Source organism: Mustela erminea, chromosome 13, assembly GCF_009829155.1.
Source record: "Mustela erminea isolate mMusErm1 chromosome 13, mMusErm1.Pri, whole genome shotgun sequence".
Classification (NCBI taxonomy): Eukaryota; Metazoa; Chordata; class Mammalia; order Carnivora; family Mustelidae; genus Mustela; species Mustela erminea.
In genome coordinates this window covers 81,846,077-81,863,840 of record NC_045626.1, presented here as the reverse complement: position 1 = coordinate 81,863,840, position 17,764 = coordinate 81,846,077, and the positions used below count along the sequence as shown (strand labels likewise).

Sequence of the window (17,764 nt, the reverse complement as noted above, 5' to 3'; positions counted from 1 at the left end):
CCCAGCTCCTGAGTCTGAAGCTTGGGTGCGTCTTCTAGGAAACAATTCCCGATGACGTTCCCGTACTGGACCCGGGAGCGCTGCACAGCGGAAACGAACACAAACGACACGCTGTCTTCACCTCTTCCGAGCAATCCGGCACCACTGGGACCTACCTCTTTACAAAAGCAAACCCAGCCCGGACCCAAACAGATTCCGGAAGCAGTCAACAAGAAGTCCCAGGGTGCATTTCCGGTTGCTCCACACAGTGAATCTTTGCCCCAAAGGTGCTGCTGCTTTGGCCACCATGTCCCTGTGCCGTGGCCGCTCTCCCAGCCGGCAAGAGGACAGTCACGGCACAGCAGCTTACCCAGGTGGCCTCAGCGGAGGCTCTGTCCTCTTTTGCCTCCCCAAAAAGGAGACACCGCAATCTCTCCCTCCAGATGCAGGCTTGTCCCCTGCCCCACCCCTACAGCACCGTTTCTCTGGAACTCAGTGGACCTCGTTCCCCCATCTTGAATCCATCTGTGGGATTTTGGAACTCAAAAGAATTTTTAGAAGTCAGTGAGTTCAATCCTTATGGCCACCGTTTTTTTCAGAACCAGTCCATGGCTGTCAGCCCGCTCGTAATCATTGGCATTGAAAAAAAGAAAAAGTGCCAAACCTAGTTCACAGAAATCTCCCCACAGTTCTCAGCCCAGCGGGGACTTTGCAGACCCTAATCCTTTGGAACTGGAGGCCCCATTTCCCTATCTCTGGCCAATTCCTTCTCAAGGGCCCCCAACCCCACTCAGGGTAGGACTCACCTGGTATTTCCCAGACAACTACTTAGAGATGCTCATCTTTGGACCCTCTGCCCCACCCCCCAAGAACGCACAAACCCCCATCCCATCCGTGGATTTCAGGCAGGGCTGCCCTACACCCATTCCCGTGTCTCCTGCCTGCTCCCATCAGGCCAGGAGGTTGTGCTAACATTTGCTTTTGGGTGGTTCACGCCACAGAAACAACTGACGGGCGTGGGGGAGGTGGGGTGGGGGATGGCTTTGTTTTCTGAATGTGCCATGCTAACACACACAGACGACAGCTTTCACACTGCACACGCCTCCCCAGCCGCCCTGACATGTCCCCTTCCATGTCTGTGGGTGCCCCTCCCAGCCCCCAGGCTGGTCTGCCCACGGCTCAGGTCCCTGGGGGACATGCCGACGGGACAGCCCAGCAGGGATGGAGGGGCTGGTTGCTGGCTGTGCGGCCCCGTATCAGCGTGAACCAGATTTACCAGCCGAATAAAGCATCCAGAATGTTAGCAGACGGGCTTCCCCGCCCTATGGTCTCCGTCCCCGTTCTCAGCCGTCACTCACTTCCTTCAGGGTCTCCTCCGTCGTGTTGAAGTTGAGATTTTTAATAAACAGAGTACACCCCGGGAGGCTCTCTTCCTCCTCCTCCTCTTCCTCTTCCCCCTCTTCTTCCACCTTCGCTGGACTGTCTGCAGCTCCTCCCTCTGCTGGCTTTTCTTCTTCTGGGGTCTTGTTGCCTGGCACTGGGTCCCCCCAGAACACAATACCATTAGATGTCAAACCCATCAAAGGTCTAAGTCCCGGGGCCTAAAGCACAGAACCTGCTAGACCAGAGGGGTTCCGACTCTGTGCAGGAGGCACTGGGAAGGGGCATGGATTGCCAGTGACCGCGGGGTTCTAGCTGCTCTTTGGGGGAAGCTATGGGGAGACTGGGAGGGGGGGCGAGGCTGTCCTGCCTCCAGCCACTCTTTTAAACAGAAAGGAATATGAAACACAGACCAGAAGTCTGAGCCACGGACCAAGCCCCGCTAATGTGAGCCTCACAATAAATGACTGTGTGAACTGTTCTAGTGAACCCAAAACCGAAGTAACGTGTTACTTCGCAAAAAGCGACACGAAGCGAACTTTCAAATTAAAATGGGACTCAAAACTTACAAAAAATTACAGGACAGCAGCAAAATGTGAACACTGTAAGACTCCCATGAACCTGAGGAATGTTACGTTCAATTAGGATCCCCAACGTACGTAACTTCGAGGAGCCACACACTAAGAGTGTGCCTTATCTATATTCAACAACAGAAATTCAGAGTTGCATATGTTAGCCAAATACTGAAAAACAAAACAAAACAAAACAAAACAAACAAACAAACAAAAACAAAAAAAAAACCCTACCACCACTCAATACTCATAAATAGGACACTAGGACAGTTACAGCGGCACCAAAGAGTGGGACGGTATGTGTTCGTTAAAAATGATGTTTCTAAGGCATGTGTGAGGACAAACAAGGACGCTTAGGATGTAAAAAATTATGAGAAAAATGAAGATCTGAACTAATAAACAGCATAAACCCAACCACGTTCCGAACACACAGCTGAGAGACACACGGGGGAGAGAAAGCTGGAAGGGAAGGCAGAACGTGTCCTGGGTGTTTCTGGAGAACGGGATTACAGAGTGCTGCTGTTTCCAGGCCCCCAGCCCTCCTGTCACTCAGAAGGAACAGTATTTCAGGAAGGGGGAAGGGCAAACAGGACGCTGTGTATCAGCAGGTGGGTGTGTGGCTGCAGCACAGGCCAGCTGTGGTGACGTGCGGGGACGTCACCTGGGGGGTGACAGAAGGCTCAGAAGACTGAGATCAGCACTGTGACCTCTAAGAAGTCCTGCTGTGATAAAATGCTTGCAGTTCAATGTCCTCAATGTCCCCAAGTCCCATGATCAGGGTCCGGGGTCACGTCCCACCTCTGCATACAAGCTTCTGAGGCTCCGCCCACACTCTGCGGAAATCGGGGTCCATCTCAGAGGTTTTTCAAAGTAGTCATGAGACAGCACCCTCACACCCGTGTGGTTCTGAGCACGGGGCCCGTCCCTCCACACGGATCCAAACCTGGCCCGTCCTGCCCGGCCCAGGCCCCAGGGAGGCAGCTCTGCGAGCCGGCTCCTGGCTGACAGACACAGCCTTTCCTCCCACACGCCTGCACTCAAACACTTCAAGCTTCTTGGGGTTCGAATCCTCCCTGCTCACTCTCACACCGAGTACCCACACCTCCTCACATCTGCCTCCCCTGCCCCTTGTGAGGCAAGCCGAACGCTTGCGAGGCCTAATTAAGCTTCAACCGATTTGTCATGAAACAACCCTTTCAAGCCCCGATGGCAACGGGTGGCCGTGATGATGTCGTCTGTCTCACATGAGCTGAACAGACAGCCTTTGCCCCTCCTGCTCCCCCGGAGGTGAACCCAGAACTCAGACCCTCACTCCAGGACAAAAAAGAAGAAATCAACACAAAGGCTCCTCCACCACCCAAGACACTAACACAATTTACCCAACAAGGGACTCCATGGTGTGGCTGTTTAAAGTCCACGTTCAAAGCAAAGCAGGGTGGACAGAGTATTGCTAATGATGGGGGAAGCGAAGCTATGCAAAGTAGCTAAGACTTCGGGGTCTGAATGAGAGCTTCAGTCGAGCTGAAAACCATGACCTTCAGCAGGGAATGACATTTCCACCCCACTGGCTCTCCTTGCATTTGCCATCTCGGAGATGAAAGCCGGGAGTGGGGGGTGGGGAAGGACAGCTGAGTAGACCCCCCCCATACTCCCACCCCTGCCTCACACACCAGGCACTGGGCTCGATGCCCCAGATGCACGGTCTCATTAATGACCATGGGAGCCACATCACTAAAAGTGGGTGGCCTGTAACCAATGCTAGAGGCTACTGCCTCCGAGCCCTAAATCTGAGGGATCTTCAGGTTGGGAGAGAGGTTCACAGAAGACCCAAGAGATTCTTTTTAAAGAGAAGACAGAGGTGGGGATGATGGTGACCAAGAAGGTTCATGGTTAGCTTTAAGGGGCAGCCCCTGCTTGGTACCAGCCAACTATTGCTGTCAGAGGACAGCTCAGGGTGGTCCCACATGCAGTTCTTCCAAGAGAAGCTGAAAATCTACCTTTCGACAGAAAAGCCCGTGGTTTTTTAATCTCAGTAACTAATTCAATGGCCTGTGGCTTCTGTACCAGGCAGTGGTCAACCAATAAACCAAGCAGCTCATCAGGCCTTGGTACAGTGCTCCCTACACCCAGCCCGTGCACAGTCCACCAGCAGAGACCGCCGGCCCTCCCAAGGGCCCAGGATCTAGCTGGTTCCTGGTGTCCCGGGGGCTCAAAGGCTCCCCAGGACAGCAGCTCAGGGGAGCCCAGCCCCATCCTGCCTCCCTGCCCCGTTTCTAAGAGCTGTGTAAAGGGTCAGAGGCACCTGCCCCAGAGATGGGATATTTGCGTTTAGTGAAAGCTGAATGAAGCTTATGGTCAGGGTTGGATCGTGTCCATGGCAAGTGAGCTGCCCTTGCCCCTGCCCAGAAAGAACAAGGGAACAGTGAAGGCGGCCAGGACCTATGTCTGCCCCAGGTGTGTGGCTGGTCTGGCTCACCGGCTAATCGGTCAACCAGTAGCCCTGACCCCCAACATCAGGGACGAACGGCCAGCTTGAAATAAAAGACATGATTAAATTGGCCTGGCCATCCTCCCAACAGCACAGAGGTGTCTGTGGCTTCTCTAAACCTCGGTGTCCCCAGAAACCACTTGCCTGCATCCATAACTGCCCCTGGGATGCTGGGAGAAGGGACAAGATAAGGGGGCTAGTTTTGAGATCTGCTGAAAAGGAGGGGCCTGGAAAAATCCAGGGGCCCACAGACTAGCACAGAGCGGTGAAAAGCACACAGGCCTGAGGAAGGAGTGACCCGGGTGAGTCAGAGTCCTGGTGATGTCACTCAGTAGTGGTGTGGGCCACACCTCAGAGTCTGGGGGACCAGGTCCCTGCTGGCCACATCCCTGGGGAGGCCTTTTGCTCCCCAAGAGGCCAGGCAAGGCCAGGACCGGCCTGGCTGGGGTCCACACCCGCGTCCCTGTCCAGAGAGGTGTGTCGCGGAGGCCCAGTGCCACGGCCGCGAAGCCCCAGTGCCACGGCCGCGAAGCCCAAGGTCATTTTTTCAAAGCACTTCTGCTCCTGGTCCGAGTGGGGAGACAGAGAAGAGAACAAAAAAGGAGATACTGTGAAACTCAAACAGATGTTTGCCAACAAAATCACCAGGAACCAGAGAAAGCGGGAAGAAGTAAAGAAGGGAAGCAGGGCAGGGCCAGAGGGTGGGGGTGCGGCTCGGGTTGGGGGAGGATTTCAAAGCAAGGTGGGCTGGAGGGGGCTGGGGCAGGCCGGGAGGATGTGCTTCCATCTGTAGTTAGCACAATAAAACCCAGTCACGCATCGCCACATGGGGCTTTATTATAATCAGGCCGCAGAATTTACTGTGGCCCCCCCCTTCCCAGCTCTGGGCGCTGAAGGCTGACAGCAGAGACTGTTATCAGTTGCAAGCAGCTTTCCAGGACCTCCCCCGACTCTGAGCCCTTTATCTGGAGGTGAGGGTCTTGCTTGTGGGGAGATAAAACACACTGTCCCCCTCCCTCGAGACTGGTACAGAGAACAGGGAGCTTTCCAGAAAGGAAGGAGGGGGTGGGGAAGAGAAAAGCTCCATCCACTCCCCTCCCCGCTCCCTTCCTTCGGGGCCTGAGGAAGTCTAGGGCTTGGAGGCTGGCTGAGCCCCCACGCGATGGAGATTGGGGAAGCTTCCGGAACGAGGCAGAGGCCTAGGCAAGGGGGAGGAGCAGATGAAAAGTGACAGTGCAGGAGGCTGGGGAGGGGGCTCTGTATGCGATTCGTGTCAGAAAAGGAACAGAAAGGACAAAAAGAGGTCCAGGAGGTGAGCTCTGTGGGAATGCACCTGGTGACGTGGGCCTCAGCAGGGCTTGAAATCAGTCCAGACACGCACACGCCCTGTCTGAAATCGGGCCCGCACCCGGGCCCCTCTGCCAGGCTCCGTGGCCTCCTTTATGTGAGTCTCGTCAGCCCCAAGAGGCAGGGCCTGTCAGGGGGAGTCTGTGTGGGAGGCTCTCGACATGGCAGCACAGGCCCCGGGAAGCAGGGCACAGTGGGGCAGGCCGGACTCGGGTACACGGTCTCTGCAAAGCCTCTTCTCCATGAGCTCTAGGACATGTCCATCCTAACGACCCACTCTTGCTCCCACTGGGACATCTCAGCCGCCACCAACGGCCCCCGTTTGTTCCCCCACCAGGCCTCGTCTAGGGATGAGGGTCTGCGTGGCACCCACTGGGGTCACCCCAGCTCAGAAGCTGGTGCTCATGGCTGACAACAGGCCGCCCACCCTGGCTTCTGCTGCCGAAGCCACCAGAGACGCAGAGTTTATCGGTGCCTTCCCTACGGGCCTCACCATACTCTCACCAGCGCCCTGAGAAGTCGGCACGGTCATCATGCCCATTTTACAGATGCAGAAACCGAGCCTCAGAGAAGGATGGCGGCTCGCCTGGGCGCAGGGCTGTGAGAGGACAAGAGAGATGGTAACTTCCCCAGGAGCTACGAGCTGCACCCTGAGGAACCCGAAGTGCTCGGGGCAGGGCCTGGCACAGCGTGAGCACCCTTGGGTTCACTCAGCACCCTGCACTGCTCTCCTTCCGGACGCTGAGCTCCAGTGGTAAGCCAGTAGAAATGTCCCCGCCCTGTGGGATGGACTTTCTAACAGCAAAGTCCGGCAGACAGACACCAAGGAAATGAGCCTGTTTATGGTTCCAGGAAGTGGGAGAGGGCTAAAACAAAGCAAAGGGTAGCTTGTGGGGTGGGCATCAATCAGTACCCCCAGAGGGAGCCAGGACTGTCCCTGTAATCGGTGCTGGCACCATCTCGCACCACTCCGACCACTGGGAAGGGGAACGACCGCTGGAGGATGACCCCTCCCACACCACACTCCTACTGTGTGCCCGAGGCTTGGGACACAAAGGCCAGGATGACTCTGCCCCTACCTTTCCAGGCAGAGAGAGGCAGGAACCCTTCTTCCTGCATCCGTTCACTCCGCCCACACATGTTCATGGAGCCAGGCTATGTCTGGGGCCTCGTGGGGGGCGAGGCACCCAGCAGTGAGCAAGGCAAGTGACCACACCAGGACACGTGCAAACAAGTGGGGCCACTTGGCACCAGGCTCAGTGGTCCTGCCAAAGAGGTGGGAAATGGGTCCTCGTTCCCGGCAAGTCTGTGTGCCTGAAACAAGGGCCTGCTTTGGCCAAAAAATAATCAGGTTCAGGATGAGCAAGTGAAGTGAACAGTGAGGTGGCTGAAGATTTTGGGGTGATGAGATTTTGGGGTGATGGCTAGTTAAGAAAATCACAGGACTGTGTCAAGAGAAGTCTTCCTGATGGCCGCAGGTGGGTTTTGAAGGGAACCTTAATCCCATCTGAGGACAGAACTAGGTTGGCATCAGGGGCTACCGAAGGTTCAGATGGTAATTAGTAAGCCTGAGGACCGGGGGGCCTCCTGGAGCCTCGAAATGCAGAGACAAAAGAACTCCCCTTCCTGATTGGAACGAAGATACCAGACTAGGGGTTCCCAAGTGCAGACAGCCCCAGGAGGTTTACGGACAGTGAGGGCTATTCAATGAAAGGCCTGCTCTTTAATCTGAGAATTCTGCTCGCCCCGTTTTTGCCCTGAGATACCCTTTCTGCGAACGACGGTGGCAGACGGGAGCCTTATTTTCTCAATAAAGCCTTATTTTTTCAATACATGGCTAACTCCATGGGGGGCTGGCTAGGAAAGCAGGGGACACTGCTGATGAGCGCTCCTAACCTGTGGGGAACAGGACCGCCAGTCCTTTTCAAAATTTTTCAGAAGGTCTTCAATGCTCGGCTGTGGTCATGAGCGCTTCCGCCCCCTAGGGGACATGTGGGAAACACCGCGGGGGCAAGGGCAGTGAGCTTCGGAGGGTCAGGGGCACTGAGCCCTCCCAACTATGCAGTGGGCAGAGGCTGGGCGTGTGAAAACCCTCGCTATTTGCACAACCATCCCATCAGGAGGGGCCGGTGCTGCCTCGGTGCCAATGGCGTCCCCTCTGCCCCCAAGTGTGAAGCATTAGCTGGGAGGTGGGCCACCCCCATCCTTGCCCCCAGCGTCCCTTCCCTGCCCTGCCCTTGCGGTCCTGGGTGGCTTAGGGACCCTGTGCCACTCCAAGGACTCGGGGAAAAGTGTCTCCTCTGCCAGCCGCCCTCCCTGGCCAGGCACTGGGGCGGGGGCATTAAGAAGGCACCCACGGGCTCTGCTCTAAATCCCTACGGGTAGATTCTAGGGGTCTGTTCAACTTTTAACTGGCAAACTGTAAAGCTGCTACTTTATGCCGCGCCTGTAATTTCTACGCTCTGATCTTAAAAACATCTTACATGCCTATAAAACCCGAGAGTCTGAAATATGCTGGTCTCCGGGACAAATAAAGAACTCTAAACCAAGTATGTGACAGACCACCGCATGGCGCCCAGCCCTGCTACCCTCCGTCCTCCACTTGCCCACGGCCACGGAACACCCTGATCGCAGTTCTTACGGGTTTCTGGCTCTGTCCTGTCCTCTTCTGCAGGGCCTGCTGGTGGATCGCGGGGTTCCTTCGTCTGCGGGGCTGAGCCGGAGAAGACGCCCACTGGAGCCCACTCCAGGTACAGGGGGGCGTGGTGAAACTGCAGAGATAAGGCGGGGAGGCGCTCAGTTCCTCCTGCAGACAGAGAGCCTGAGGCTCACAGAGTATGGGCAACTCAACCAGAGGAACGGAGCCAAGAAGAGTGGCACAGTCTGGAACCTTCTGTGCTGCCTGACCCACGAGAACACCACACTCCCCCCCACCCTTGCTGCAGCTTGGGGCTCAGGGGACAGGCCCGAGCATCTGTTGTCATTGGACACGCTGGGGTCTCCGTGGGTCTTCTGTGATCAGGGAGTGAAGGTGAGTGGGATGGGGAAGCAGGATCACTTATGAACTGCGGCTCCCCGGGAGGAAGCGTGGAAGGGCGGTCAGAACACTTTCTCTCCCTCCCCTGCCTGCAGACCACAGGCAGTGCGTGCGCGCACGTGTGCAGGCACATTCTTTCCTTTTACAAAATGGACAAACCAGACACTGATAAGCAGTCTGTGGACAGTTAAAGTGCCTGATAGAGAGAAGCTACTCATCTCGGATGAATGGTGCCCCCCCCCCCATAAAGTATGTCCACATTCCCAAATCCTAAAACCTGTGGATTTGGGATTTTATTTGGAAAAAAAGGATCTTTGCAAATATCATTAAGTGAAGGATCTTGAGATGAGAGCATCTGAGTTATCTGGGTGAGCCGGGAATCCGAGGATAAGGGTCCACACAAGACAAAGGCAGAGTTAGACCTGGGACAGGGGAAGAAGACCACGTGAAGACAGAGGCAGAGACCAGACAAATGCAACCACAAGTCAAGGGACACGTGGGGCCACCAGAAGCTGGCAGGGGCAGGGAAGGGTCTCTCAGAGACTTCCAAGCAGGCAGGGCCCTGGGTCAGCTGGATTTCTGACTTTGGGTCTCCAGAGCTGGGAGACAATACCCCAGCTCTGCTGTCTCAAGCCCCTGCTTTGTGGCCGTTGATAAAAGAAACCACAAGAAGATAACCTACTGCTATAAATGTGCATATACACAGGACTTCTTTCTCTTTTTACAGAGAAACAGGAGACTGCCCTCTTACACAAGTGACTTTCAACTTACTGGAAATGCAACATACCAGAGGCTCCAGGAAAGATGGCTCTAATTCGCATAGGAGTGGAGAGCCAAGGAAAGCGAGAGTGAGGCAAGGAACCTCACGGGGTGCTTCCTGGGGGATGTCTAGAGAGGCCTTCTCGCATGCTCCTGGCCCGAGGAGGCGGGGTCATAGGCCACACGGGAGAAGCTAGTTTGCGACCAGCGACCAGCGCCACCAGCCAGGTCTGCAGTGAGGCTGCTTGCTGGTCCATCGCCACCACCCCCCTCTGCCCTCTCCCCAGCAGGCCCCAGCAGCCCTACCTTGGAGTAGGCCAGATGTCTGAAGGCCTTGCGGGCCTCCAGGGGCTCCACGAACTCCACGATGGCGGTGACACCGCCCTCGGGCAGCAGCACGCGGCCCAGGCTGCCGAAGCGGCCAAAGGTCTCCTGCAGCTCAGCTGCCAGGGTGCCTGCCGGGAGGTTCTTGACCAGGATCACAGTCTTGCTTCGCTCGGCCGCCGCCTGTAGGCAGGGAATCAAGACACGTGGGGACAACAGAAGGGAGGCTCTCCAGGCTGACCCCAGTGCCCACCTGCAGCTCTCTCTGCGCCAGGCACCCCTTTGGGACCTCAAGTGCCAGGTACTTGGGGAGCAGGCCCCGAGATCCCACTCCCTCAGACATGGTGCTCCAGGGAGAGAGGTGGCTCCTTGGGGCGAGGAGGGGCGAGGGCCCCAGGTCTAGAGCCCAGGTCACACGTCAGCCCCTCCACTTCTGAGCCACGGCAGATTCTGCCAGTGCCCGCCCACAGCCCTCGCTGGATCTTGCAGATTGTCCCCGCCCAGACTGCCAATGGCCAGGATGTGCATCTTGGTGCCAGAGGTCTTGTCCTGGACCTGCAGGGCACCTGCTGTCACACATGGGGCAGGCGGGATGGGCTTGCACGTTACTACTGCAGGAGCAGCCTGCGACACTCAGAGCTACGTGCATCCGTTCTCATGGTGCGGTTGGGGACACAAGTGTGTAGTGTGAGTTCTGCAGTGATCCCCCAGGCAAACAACAGCGCCCTGCTATAGCAGCTCTTACTGTGATAAGCACACTCTCTGTTGGTCTCCCCTTGAACTTTCTCAACCGTGCTCACTGGCCAGTGAGAACCAACCTTGAACCTCTTCAATCTGCCTCTGGGAGAAGCCCCACGAGACACTACGACGGCCCTGGTACGTATATGTACGTCGGTCTCAGCCCCTCCCCTAACGCCAGGACAGGGCGCCCACTTCACAGGAGCCTTGCAGGGAAGGAATGAATTACACACACTAACACGAGCCAAGCGCACATCGAATGTGCCACCCTGTAAATGTCAGGGATCAGTTTACTGAAAAATCAAGTAGCAGGGGCACCAAAGAAGCAAGATATTACAGCAAAACTCCTGGCATATGGGGTATCTGAGCAGGAGTCTTAGCTTAGATATGAATCTAACCTGAAACCGTAAGTCAGTTGCTTTCCCTCTGGCCTCAGTTTTCTCATCTGCAAAATGGGCAGGAACACCCATCCTGTAGGCCTCACTGTTGCTGTGAGGACTGAGTCAGGCAGAGGCCATCTGCAGGTGGGAAGGGCTGGGCCCCAGTGGGCTTCAGGTACAACTAAGGCCACAGAGAATAACGGTTAGGGGCGCGGGCTCTGGGGCTGCATTCTGATCCACACCCAGCTGTGGGACCTGGAACACATGACTCAGCTTCTGTGGACCATGGTGGGAACACACAGGGCTGCTTTCCTGGGTTGTCACGTGAGGGAAAGGAATAATAAAACACAGATTTGGGGGAACTGTGGGGAGTCCCAGGAAGTGTTAGCCTTCAGCATCTGTATTTCACACATGCATTCGCCCTGGAGGTTGGCCTGGACAGCTGAGAGGGCTACTTGGGGGTCAGAACTCGAGTCTGGGCTCCTGCCACAGGCTTGGTATTTGACCTCTAATCCGCCACCCCCACCGCCTCTCTGGGCCTCAGTTTCCTAGCCTGTGAGAGGGAGGGGAAGATGTGAGCAGGTCTCAGCAGGCTCGTGGGACTTGGTGAACCATCTGTCACCTAAACTCCTACCTGGTGGAGAAGGAGCATTAGGGGTCCAGACCGCTCTCCTACCCGGTCCAACGAAGGTCTTAACTCACAGACTACAAGGGCTCCTAGTAAGCTACTGGGCGGGGTCCCTGCACACAGCCCCCAAGAGACACCATGTGAGTCAGACGGGCTCCTTGTCTGAGCCCATGGGATATTTTCTTCTTTAGAGACAATTTAGGGATTAATAATCATCATCCTGGAAAGACCTGATCTTGAGACGCCTGTGTGGCTCAATGGGTTAAGCCTCTGCCTTTGTCTCCGGTTATGATCTCAGGGTCCTGGGATTGAGCCCTGCATCAGGCTCTCTGCTTAGTGGGGAGCCTATTACCCCCCACCCCCCTGCCTGCTTTTCTGCCTACTTGAGATCTCTGTCAAATAAATAAAATCTTTAAAAAAAAAAAAAAAAAAAAAAAAAGGAAAGCTCTGGTTTTCAAACCAACCTGAATCTGAAACCCCATCCATGGGCCTCTAGCCACCGGTGGCCTGCTGACCTGGCACCCACCTGGCTGAAGGAGTCCAGGCTGACCCCGTTATCCAGGAGGAAGCGTCGTACTTCTTGGACGAGCTGGGTCTCCCCCAGGGCCACACGCACGGCCACGCTGCCCTTGGTCTCCTATGGGAGGGGAGGGGGAAGAGGCCCTGTTAGCTGGCGGGCTGGTGACAGGTCAGCCGTTTCATCTCCCAACAGCCTGAGGAGATGGCTGGGTGGGGCTGGGCCCTGCCATCGCCCCTGGTGGACCCATAGTGATCTCGTGGCTCAGGCTCTGGGTCTCCCACAGTAAATCAAGAGCCCCGTGCCTCCCACTCCAGCTTCACTCCCCACCCTCCATTTCACCCAAGCAGACCAACCTCAGCCCCACCTCGGGTCTCTATACTCTCTGACCTCCGCCTACATGGTGCTTACCCACAATCCAATCCCCCCCTCCACCCAGTTTCTGCCTAGATGTCACTTTGCTGACTGGTGACCCTTACTCTCACACCCTCTCTCCTACTCTGCTTAACCTTCCCAGCCATCACGGGTGTGCTGCACCTGTTTATACATGTCTTCCTTCTCTGGAAGGTTCTAGAAGAGCCAGCCTTCCTGTGTGGGGTGCCTGTGGGATCTGAACTGGCCGCATGCCTCCTAAGTGTCTAAGGCCTGGAGGTGACCAGCCCAACATGGGGGCCACGCGCCACATCTGGCCACTGAACTCTAGAAACGTGGCGTGTGAGCATCCAGAAGTGCTCGGAGTATAGAACGTATGCTGGATTTTCAATACTTAGTGAGAAAGCAAAAGGCAAAGGGATCTTGTCATCTTTCACACCGTGTATTACGTAGACATGATGTCCTGGCTATGCTTGGGCTATACCGAATTACACAAAACAGATTATGAAAACAAACCTTGCCTGTTTCTTTTTGGTTTTTAAAAAAACGTGGCCACTATGATGTCTGCCATTACACACGGGGCACACATTCTAGATCGAATGGGCAGCGCTGACTTGGGAGTGCTGGGCGGGAAGAAATGACAATGGGTCTGTGGTTTATGGGGCAAAACCACAGATCTCCTTTGCTGATTGGCTGGAAAACACACTCCAAGGTTTTGCCGAAGATGGACTTAGCCACAGTGTAAATAGAGGCGTGCACATTTTAAGGAAATTGTGTGATGTAAGGGGGCTAGAAAGATGAATGGGAGAAGTCAGCAAGAATCCGGTTTCACTTCGGTGGGAAGAGAGACAGAGACCAATGACTCCCCTTTCCTCGTCTCAAGGATTGCCCCCCCACCCACAGCTGAGGGACTGTGTGCAACAACACTTGGAGAGGCAGGTGATGGGGTTCAGAGCATGGGCACCAGAGTCTGACAGACCTGTCATCCCATCTGCCTTTTTCCAGGTGCATCACCCTGGGCAAGCTGCTTTGTATCCCTAGGCCTCAGTTTCTTCCCCTGGAAAGTGGGACAGCAGGAGCACCGAGCTCATCGGGCTGTGGTGAGGAGCACCACACAGCTGGGTCTCTCTGACTTGGCTCCACACAAGCCCAGGAGAGGCAGGCCTGGAGCACAGAGAGGATACTTCCAGAGAAGGCTCGTAGGATGCCCACAACTTCGGCCTGAGGCCTGGGGCCTGTAGAGGACCCCAGAACCATGGCCCTTCCCCTGCTCTTTCTCCCCTTCTGATCAACCCAGAGCCAGATGCTTCAGACGGGACATCCACTCACGTGGTCAAACACTTGACTCTTGGTGGCACTGTACTTCTGTGCAATGGCGTCAGCCACAGCATTTGGGCCCATGAACAGCGTGTTCCAATTGTGAGAGCTGAGAGGCAGAGGCAGAATGGGGACGTCAGACCAAGGCTGAACGAGCAGAGTATTTTCTCTGAGGCAAAAGCTCTAAGAAACAAGTTCATCACCTGCCCAAAGCCTCCTCCTCCTCCTGCCAACTTACCTGGTGTGGATGGGCCAAGGACCCAGGGCCTGGAGACATGAGCAAGGACAATACAATCCCTGACACTGGACAAGCACTTACTTTGTGCCAGGGACCCAGCACTTTGCTTGTATCAGTTCATTTAATTCTTCCAACCCCAAGAAAGTAAGGCACCACTGTGATTCTCCCCATTAAGCCGATGAGGCATGTGGGGCCCAGCGAGGTCACGAAAAAAGAGGCTAAACCCATCCCAAGGGGCCAGAGCACGCAGGCAGCTGGAGGAGCAGGGCCAGAGGCTGGCAGTGGGTAAGGACCTGGAGCTGTTGGCTTTGTCTTTAGATTCTTTCTTCTTCTTATAAGACGATGACCCTGGGGTGTCCGCGTCCTCGCCGGCTTCCTTCTTGATGGTGGAGGGTAACACGTGGAGCATCCTTCCCTGGTTGGGGATGATGAGAAGAGGATGAGGGGGGCGGGGTGGGTCCACATCCTGCCCCAAGACATTAGTGCTAAGACCCTAGTCGGGAGATACTGCCTCTGGGAGAACCCCCACATGGCCACCCTCACACCAGAATGGGGGCCTGGCCACATGACTCAGGGCCCCGACGCTGGTGGGAGATGTCTGACGCAGTCTCAAGACAGAAATTGAGCATCTTATGAAAACCCCGCAGCAGCCCTCACCCCCTCAAACCCGGGCTCCCTCCTGGCCCCACACTCTGAAGCAAGGGCTCCACGTGGGTGGGAGCCAGGTCCAGCTGGGCAGCCCCAGGAGACCAATAAATCACAAATGAACGAATGAGTAGGGAGAAAAAGGAGAAAGGGAGCACAAGTTGGCCTGGGCTTGAGCAGGCGGGCAAAGCAAACTACGCAGTAACACTGGAAAAGAAGAAGAGTTTCTTACGTTCTATTGTGCCTGTTTTACGTGACCGGCTTCAAACTCTCCTACCCGCTTCTCTCCCAAGCGGTATTTCTGGGCACGGAGGCATATGTGTTCATTTAACAGAGTTTTCAAGCCTCCACAGTGCCCCCAGGCGCTGTCCTAGGTGCTGAAGGGCCCTGCCCTCGGGGAGCTCCCCTCCACCGGCTCCTGTGAGGCAGCGGCTTTGCACACTGTCTACATTTTCTTAGAAATGTGGGCGCTCGTGTATGTGGACGATGTGTGCATCCTGTCCCCATCACCTGAGCCCAGCCACCCTCCACCAGCCCTGGGCAGTCACCTGAAACACCTGCCCGTCCACTTCCGCGTAGGCCCTCACGGCGTGCTCAGGGAACATGAAGGTGACAAAGGCGAAGCCCTTGGGTTTCTTGGTCAGACTGTCGATGGGGTAATGAAGCTCAGACAGAGGACCTGGGGACAGGACAGGTGTCAGCATCCTGGGGGCTGCGGCTGGGTCTGAGTGCTGGGCACCCAGCTCTTCCGGGTGGGTCCCGGTCACGGTCACCGTGAGACCACCTCAGTGGTCGAAAGTAGCCTTTCTCAATCCTTTACGAGTCTACCCTCCATCTCAAATGCTAACTCCGACCTTACAAACACGCAGCCCTGCGTGCTGAGTTGAGCCTCAGGCCTTCCCATTCTTGCCTGTGAAATAGCAGCGACCATGACAAACAAGACCCTATCACATCCCCCTGGGACGCTCGGCGTGGGGAGCAAGGTCTCAGACAGCGGAGCCCAGGCCGAGGAGCCCTGTTGCGTCCGCACCCCCCACCCGCTCCCACGCAGGGACTTCACACTCCGAGCAGCGAGAGTTCGGCCAGCAAGGGCTAACTCAGGAGATCGTCTCCAAATCTTGTCTGTTCTGTGTTTAGACAGAGAGAGCAAGGAGACACAGAGTTTAGACAGCTCACGACACCCGTGACATGACCTTCTCCCGGGAGCCCTGCTAACCCCCGCGTCCAGGACATGGGAGCACTCCCAGCAGCTCAGGGATCACGGGCCCCATCTATGGAGGATGGAACAGAGCGAGAGGGGGAAGCCATCTGCCTGTGGTCAGGAGCTGACGGGAGGCGGGCCCTCCTGGAGCCCAGGCTGACGGCTCGCACACTAAGTGCTAGGAGAGCCGGAGGCAGTGGCCCTACCGAATTTGGAGAAGAGCTGCTCCAGGTCCTCCTCAGTGCTGGTGTAGGGCAGGTTTCGGATGAAGAGCCTCCCGGAGTCGGCCAGGTCCTCCTCCTCTTCGTTCTCCCCGAGGGTCCGGCCTTGCCAGGGTCTGGCGCTACTCTTCAGGGGCGCCTGGGCCGTGGGGACGTTCTTTTCCCTGAATACCTCAATGTAGCGCCCGCCTGCAGGAGGACAGGAGTCAGGGCTCCGGGGCAGGCCCAGAACTTGCCTGCAACTCCTGGGTGGTGATCCAAACTCTCCTTTGGGGCTTTCCAGAGGCCCCGGCCAAGGCAAGAGTGCTGGCACCCAGCTCTGTTACCAGGTGGGGGTTCTGGGCCAGGGCTAGACATGAACTGGAAGGACTCTCTCCCCGAATCTCACTCATCCTGCAAATCCGGCTTTAACTGTGGTGCGGGCGGTGGGGGGCAGCTGCCTGGTCACCGCAGGCCACCGTGCTGTATCCTCTAACCCTCAGGCACACTCCCTGGCTCTGCCTGGGCCAAGGTGTCCCAGGACAGCCCATCCTGGAGGACTACCTCGCACTGCTGATGAACGGCTTCTGTGCACCGTCCCACAAAGCCAGAGCTTGCCCCTGCCGCTCCTCTGGGTTTTGCTCCAATGTCACCTTCTCACCGAGGCCCAAGTGGATGCAATCCTATTTGAAAACACACCTGCTCCAATCCCAGCCCATCTGCTGGCTGCTTGTCTCTCCCCGCTCTACAGCAGCTAACTCCTACCTCCTAACTCCTACCTCCAACTACCTCCCACCTCCAGATGTTTTGGTCTATTCTGCTCACCGCTGTATCCCCAGTGTCTAGACCAGTGTCGGGAACACAGCAGACCCTTCCCCAAACATACGGAGTGACCGAATGAGCGAGTGAAGCCCTGCCACCAGGCAGAGGCTGGCCCCTTACCCATGTACTCCCTGTGGCATCTCAGAGCTTGCTTGACTTCCTCTTCACTGCTCAAGTCCACAAAGATGTACCCTGGGAGGGGACAGTGACAAAAGGGAGACTGAAAACACTGGTGGGAGTTTCACAGGAACACCCACACTGTGCTGGCTGTTTGGGGAATCTGAGCAGAAAGTGGGGGGAAACCCCTAGGCTCGCCAAGCCTCCAAACACAAGCGGACTCTCCCCACCGCACCCCCAGGCACACCTCTCCTTGCGGGCAGTGCTGAGACCCCGCGGGCTGGTTTCACAGACGAAGGTGCTGACCACAGGAGGCCTGCAGCTCCCTTCCGGCCTCACCCCACCCGTACCAGGGCCCGCTCCATGGCCTGCCCTGGAGGAGACGAGCCGAGGCGGAAATGTGTGACCAGCTTAGCACCCGAGCGGCTGTCTCCACGAGGACTCCGTCGCTCGCCCCGTGTGCACAAACAAGCACACGGGACTGTTTCCTGGAGTGCAGGGGCCCCCCATCCGCAACCTCACAGGGCCTCAACCCCATGAGTGGCAGAGCGGCAGGGCTAAGAGATGGCGGCATTGTAATGTGGTCCTAAGCCCAGGGGTCTAGGGCTCCATCACAAGGCTCTTTATTGCCTCTAAGGATTCCTCCTTCCTCTCCGTTCCCAAAGGCAGGCACCTCATCTATCCCCATAAACATCCCCGATCC

The 17,764-nt window shown here is 56.4% G+C and overlaps 1 protein-coding gene across 4 annotated transcripts in view; it reads right to left on the bottom strand.

Moving 5' to 3' along the window:
- The window catches only part of RBM19 (RNA binding motif protein 19), a 122,862-nt gene that overhangs the window by 88,865 nt on the left and 16,233 nt on the right, over positions 1-17,764 (bottom strand). For all 4 annotated transcript variants that reach the window (XM_032309783.1, XM_032309786.1, XM_032309784.1 and 1 more), the window contains exons 9-17: positions 17,065-17,136; positions 16,129-16,332; positions 15,270-15,400; positions 14,370-14,491; positions 13,851-13,947; positions 12,159-12,269; positions 9,869-10,069; positions 8,408-8,537; positions 1,338-1,516 (exon numbers count right to left, since the gene is read on the bottom strand). In XM_032309783.1, the coding sequence (XP_032165674.1) occupies positions 1,338-1,516; positions 8,408-8,537; positions 9,869-10,069; positions 12,159-12,269; positions 13,851-13,947; positions 14,370-14,491; positions 15,270-15,400; positions 16,129-16,332; positions 17,065-17,136 (1,247 nt within the window). The remainder of the gene's footprint in view (positions 1-1,337; positions 1,517-8,407; positions 8,538-9,868; positions 10,070-12,158; positions 12,270-13,850; positions 13,948-14,369; positions 14,492-15,269; positions 15,401-16,128; positions 16,333-17,064; positions 17,137-17,764) is intronic.